This window comes from Limulus polyphemus, unplaced genomic scaffold, assembly GCF_000517525.1.
Source record: "Limulus polyphemus unplaced genomic scaffold, Limulus_polyphemus-2.1.2 Scaffold663, whole genome shotgun sequence".
Classification (NCBI taxonomy): Eukaryota; Metazoa; Arthropoda; class Merostomata; order Xiphosura; family Limulidae; genus Limulus; species Limulus polyphemus.
In genome coordinates, this window is record NW_013666273.1 from 333,263 (window position 1) to 340,248 (window position 6,986).

The 6,986-nt window shown below is 37.0% G+C and overlaps 1 protein-coding gene across 1 annotated transcript; it reads right to left on the reverse strand.

Annotated features, from left to right (window-relative positions):
* Positions 1–345: 345 nt before the first annotated feature.
* On the reverse strand, positions 346–858 carry LOC106459806. Its single transcript, XM_013919468.1, has one exon. It carries the CDS (start codon positions 856–858, stop codon positions 346–348), a length of 513 nt encoding a protein of 170 aa, XP_013774922.1.
* Positions 859–6,986: the final 6,128 nt, after the last annotated feature.

A 6,986-nucleotide genomic window follows, 5' to 3' on the forward strand; every position in this document is an offset into this window, starting at 1 on the left:
TTCAATACAAGAAAAAGATAAAAGAACCACAACTAGTGTATGTTATATTAATTATAGACACCTGTTTATCCATGCGCTTATCCTCAAACAAATGCAAGAAACATTGGGCGTATTTCCTAGATCCATCATCGGACATGGATAAGAACTACCTACCAATATCCATCATGGCCTTTAGAATGTTTGAAAATCAACTTGACAACTACTCAAAAAACTTAAGAAGAAAAGAACTGTTCGTACTCTGTGTTGATGTGTGACATGTAAGCTTATTACGAATACATCTAATCCTTTGGAGATACCAGGTTTTTAGTGAAGCAAAGAAGAGTATCATAAATGTTTGTCAGGATTTCAGCAGTTAGATAGTAACGAATTACATCTCTGGTACAATTCATTCACGCTTTTCTGAATGGAATTTACTCGGTAATTAATGCCAATGTAACGACCAAGGTGTACAGCCGATTCACTTAATGGAACCATCATGTCACAGAACAATATAAGCTGTTCTACATTATCATTACTAACTGAAGTAGGATACATGAATTTCAGAAACTGGCATTTCGCTGGATTGAACTTAATGTTAAGGTCCTTGCCTATTTGTTCGGCAATTTCCAACATGTTCAATAACCCAGTTCTCGATGGAGCTAAAAGGATAATGTCATCGGCGTAAGCGAACACTCCTGCAACTGTTCTGCCAATGTAGCAACCCTGACCACAGTTACGTAGCTCAGTAAGTAACATATCAGCATAGATCGAAGAAAGCAGAGGCGATAGAATTCCGCCTAGCTTGACACCTTTGGACACAGATATCGAACTTGAGAGAATCTCTCCCCAGAGAAGCCACACTGCCTGTTCTGTGTGCATAAGTAACAGTACTCTACATGTTAAAGGAAATAAACCTTTCTCAAGTAATCGTTTAATTAAACAGTTTAATATACTGGAAATGGTCAAAAGCCTGACTCGCATCCAAAAACATGCAAAACACGGACGTGTCATTAATTAAGTTATACTGAATTACTTCTTGTACAGCAAAAGTACACTGCGTAGTCGAAGGTTTCTGCTTAAAACCAAATTGCAGATTGGTTGCAACCAGTGGCTCAGCATTCTTAAGGCAATGGTCCTATCATTACCCGAGTCGCTAAGCAATTTTCCTTGTACTTTTTTGGAATAGGTATGATGGTCGATACCAACATATCACCAGGGACGTAACTATGACGTAAACAAAATGGCTAGATGTGTACGTAATACCAGTCCTCCATGTTTGATATGGTCGGTAGAAGATAATCCGTCACCGTCTCTCTTACCGGCGTTAAGGCGGGACACGACGTTATCAGTTAGGTCAGTCGTAACGCAGTGGCCGTGATAACACTGGTCACTTCAGCAGTGATGACGAATTTGCTCATCCAGTTCCCGTACCAAGGTGGCCATATCCTCCTCTTCGTATGAGACACAGTTATACAGACGCTCATACTTACGAGCAAATACATTGGCGATTTCTCTTTCGCCTGTAGCGCCATCAAAGGTAGAATGAACAGGTTTAGAAGTTTTGTTGTACTTCTTCACCTCCTTCCACAAATCGCGGTTCTGACAGTTCACGAGTGCATCAGCCATCTTCTGAGACGATAGCTGATCTGCTATGGATTTGACACGTTTTACCGCACGACGATACTCTGCACGAGTACTCCTCCGCATCTGAGCAATTAGCCCAACTCTTGGTCTTCCCATTTCGTTCCAGATGAAATGCCAGAAGAGCGCATTTTCGCGCACGGGTTCCAGCCAGCCATAGAAGGTTTGTTACTGCGAGCACGTGGTATAAATTTCAAACTAGAGTCTATACAGGCTAACAGTTAACAGTTAACCTGATTACAATGAATTACCTCGCTAGGTATCTGGACATTATCTAAACGTTTCCTCAGTCCGCTATAATAGGCTTCAATTGACTCAGGCTTAGCCTCATCCCATTGTAATCTCAGATGCGGTGTAGTGACGTGTGCAGGTACAAGTCGTTCTATTGAGGATGAGTCAACCACAGAAAGGGAAATGACACTATGATCCGAAAAATTATCCACGTCATGACATATTACACCTTTAGGCTGACAGTCCAACATGTTATTAGTGACAAAGAATTTATCAATATTTGACCTATCACCAAACACATTCTCAAACGTGTAATCAGATGCATGTTCACCAGTGTATGATCTGGTCAGACATAACTCCTCGTCCTGTAGGAACCTTTCCAACGCTAACGTGTGAGGTGAGTTACGTCGGCTGAAGCCCGTGTTAAAGTCACCACCTAGGACAATCCTGTCATATCCATTTATATGGCATATACAGGAGATATCTCGTAATGCAGAAATATATTCATCCAGGTTACCAGCGGAATCGGTAGGCATATAAACATTCAGTGCGACAAATAACAGTTCACCCGAGGGTAACAACACTGTTACTCCACAAACACTCAATTGGTGTAATGACAAGTCGCAGAGAAGATCGCCACAAGATGGCACATCCGCGATGTGGCCTCCCTACGAGCAAACGAGAGTCATCGATGGGTGATATACCATGCGAGGTAATCCCAGTGATGCTTTCCGTAAATACTGACAGTCGACTAGCTAACTGCCAGTGTTCTGGAAGAAAGACGAAGTCGTGGTTACGAGTCAGCTCACGAATATAGTCAGTCTTTCCGGTCCCAAGGCCATTACAGTTATATGAGGCAAAAGTGAGAGACATTATTAACAATAACACAATCAGACGGGACATGACAAACCACTAGCAGTTACAGAGTCTTTGTCACGCTTTGGTTTGACAGGCGGGTAGTATCGTCTGACTTGTATACGCCCAGGCCAAATTGGTTGATTCAGTGTATCGAAATCCTTTTTGGAAACAGTGAGACAAAAAGCTTGATAACGCCAGTCGTCTGGTGAAACTTTCTGTAAATCTATTACGTAACAATCATTATATTCTACAAAAGCACATATTTCCTCAACTTTCGCTTCGTTAGAAACATCAGTGACGAATAAATCCCTGTCGGGATCTGGTTGTGCAGTGAGAGTACAAAAATCCTCACCCGTACCAATTACGACTTTTCTTTGTCATTCACGGCGATTCTTCCGTCTCTCCTACTCTTTGGGAAGCCTGAAGTCCCCGTCAGTGTTTTCTGCAAGAGGCAATTGAGACTTAATAGTACTCAACAGATTTTCACAGGCTTTAGTCGGAAGTTTAGGAAGAATTGAAAACTTCTCGCTGCCCGGTTGGTCCTTCTTCTTCTTGCTCTTCCGTTTAGAAAATTCGGCAGAGCTCGCGCTTGATGTAGCGGTAAGCTCAGGCAAGCTCAGCTTAGAAGTTTTTATAAAGTGTTGAATAATGTTTGTTATTGCTGTTTGATCCCTTGACTTTTGAATTCAATAAATTTGTTGTTGTTTTAGTTAGTAAAATCATTTCACTGCAATAAGCAAGATAACGTTAAGATCATTTTCAAGGACCATTCACAATTGACATCATTAACAACTACCGAATATTGTTCCAAAATTCCAACACTCACCTGCCCCTTTTTTATTTTTTGTATAGAACATAAAAATATTGAAATACAAGACCTGGTGTGGATTGAAAAAGAATGAAATATATGTTCTATTAACTACATTTATGAAAGAAAGACAGAAAAAAGAAAAAAATACTTTTTAATTCTGGCAATGTTTTGTTTTACTTGCTTTATTAAACAATGATACTCATCCACCCACCAATATCAAATAATTTTTAATGATGAAATATTTTTCAATGTTGAAACCTGTTTTTTAAGTCTTAAAATAATTAGAAGAGTATTTAAAGAGCCACGTTGTTTACGGTTTAATGGCACATTTTTCCTAGTGGAGTTTTTCAATGCTGTCTAAACTAAAAATCAAAATACAATGTTTTTATTTTGTCATTGTATATACATGGTTATGCCCTCAAGTAGATAGGCGGTAAGTATGCCCGCTTATAACGCTAAAAACTGAATTTAGATACCTGTGGTGGGTACAGCACAGATAGTCCATTGTGTAACTTTGTGCTTAACAGGAAACAAAACAAACAAACAATACATGGTAACATTTGTTAGTTGTATATTTTTTATAATATTCAACTCTCTCCAGAAACAGATGTAAAGCTGGAGAATTTTTCAGTAGGCATTTGGTAATAAATTAAAGTTGTTTGTGCACAAAAAATCGAAATTATTAAATTACAATTGAACCAAAATAGCTCAGAGTTAATTTTTTATTATTCTATGCGGTATTATTCATATTATTACATTTCATTATTTACTTTTCTTAACTAAAAATAACGTATTGTCTATTACGCACATATTTATAATAGATTTTACTCTTTGAACCTTTAATATTGATGCATTATATGCTTTAATGGTTATTTGTATTTATAAAGTTCTTTGTGATTTATCTTTTATACTTGAATAAACTTTTACAATATCACAATATATACAGGAGCACCAGGTTTATGAAGGTCTAAACTTTTATTATAACTGGTGATCAAAACAGGACTATGACCATAAAATTATCGTTGGGGTCCAAATCTCTCCATTGGATTTAAAAAATATATGTATATATATAAACTATTGATGCACCAAATTTCTTCTGGATATCCTGGAAGGGTCCCTAATAACATATGAGTCACACATAAGAATAAAACAATATCTTCAATATTGCAATTAAAAACACTGGTTACTAGTCATAAAAACTCATTCTCTAGCCTGTCAATTCTGAACATCTACTCCACCAAAGAAAGAAAGTCGGTAATCAGAAAGATTAAATAGTGCAAATAACAAGAAAGTTTAGTTCTTTGAAGTGATTTACAGGGTTTCAAGTGTTCCAAATTTTTCATAAACCATGACGGCTAGACCTCAAGCTAGCCAATCAGAGGAAGCTGTTGCGATTTGTTTTGGTCCATGGTCATTAGAATATGTTTAGACAAGTGCACACATTTCTGTAATCGCCATCCTCCATTTTTTATACAAACTTAACAATTTTATGTGTGTGTGTGATTACTTATCATATTTTAAGTTCATTTATAGCAGAAATCTGTAAATAGTTTATGCAAATCAACTGACAAGAAATATTCGTATTAAAGTTCAGAAAGTAAACTATTATTTGTTTGTTTGTTACGGATTTCGCGCAAAGCTACATAAGAGTTATCTGCGCTAACCGTCCCTACTTTTAACCACCTGACCATGCCATGCCCAGCTGTTACAAACTGACTACAAGTGTTTCAGAATGACTATCTGTCTTCACACTTGCTTGGACACCTGAACAAAACAGACCAACATGTCAATGTCATCCATAACTCAAGCAGACGACCACTATCTGTTGATTCTGATTCGCCTAAATATTAAGGTATCTGCTCCAAGACTGGATCGTATGTTGGCTGCTACAGCGTGGCAATGTATAGTTAAAACAGACTGCCAGATGCCTGATGATGAGACGCATCCTACTCATAGCAAAGCACATAACAACTCGTTTGCGCTGGTGCCAAGGGCGCATTCAGTGGACCAACAACGTGTAAAGTAATGTTTTTTTTACACACATGAGCAGTACTTCACCCTGCAGCTAGATAGCAAGCGTATATTTGTTTTGAAAAAATCTGGAATAACATCCAGTCTCATCTTTTTATTTAGGAAAATGGCGTTGATGGAAGTAGAGTGTGAATAAGGATGAACAATAGTGAATGTACAGACCTCTAAGTCCTGTGGAGCAGTACCATTAATACAGACCACGACCTACAGTCCTTTATGCTACACTATCTTTAGCGTGATAAACTGGTCGATATATTTCTTGTGAAAAAGAAGAGTGATCTACCCGATCTCTGAACACCAAACCTTTTTAAAGCTGCTTTAGATGTCCTTGGAAGTCACGTCGAATCCTGTTAAGTTACTCCAGACAATAAAAATAATAATGAGTAAATGACATATATCACAATCATTACTTTTAATAAAAAATTATTGTGCAAGTATCTAACTTAAAGTAAATATCTCACAAGGTCAATTTTGACGACAAATATTTATCATATTCCAGTATTTTAACATTGTTTGGTAATCTTTAATACCTTTACAAAATTTGAACTAATAATCGAACATCAAAGTAAACGACAAAAGCATAATATTTTTCATGAACCCTTGGTATAACAAACTGATTCCAAGATCATTTGAATATTGTACATTTTATTTGTTTGTTTGAAGTTAAGCACAAAGCTACGCAATGGGCTATCTGTGCTCTGCCCACTACGGGTATTGAAACGCGGTTTCTAGCGTTGTAAGTCCGCAAACATACCGCTGCGCCACTGGGGGGGCGAATGTTGTACAGTGTTTCATTAGGTTTTCTCTACTTTAAGAATAGAAAGGATTACGATTTGAATTTTTTTTACCAAAAACATTCATTCCAACACTGTATTTTTCAATACTAACATATTTATTAGTGAAAAAATATATGCAACTTAACTGAAGATCGCTAACTGTATTCTAATGAATCGTCAAGAGATGAGAGGTAAAAGAACATTTTTTGTTAATACTTTAAAATTTGTTATTAAAATATTCAGTAAATTACTTTTTATCTGTATTTTTATATCCGGGTTTCGATACCCGTGGTGGGCAGAGCACAGATAGTCCATTCTGTAGCTTTGTGCTTAATTACAAACAAACAAACAATTTTGAGTACTAAAATTTCTTTATCACATCCAGTCTACCATCGTAAAGAGATTCGACATATCATAGATCTTCACAGAATCCAAATTATTATCCAACTCAGATGGTGTCAATAAGAGACTAGAGTCAATTAATTATTTTTATTTGCACAGCTATTTTTTTCCTCGACCTAGATTATTTCAAATAATTACACATTTAAAGGCGTTCTAGTTTTACCCAAGAAGTTTGTTTTTGTTTTGCTTTTCTTTTTTTTTTAATTTCGTGCAAAGCTACACGAGGGCTATCTGCGCTAGCCGTCCCTAATTTAGCA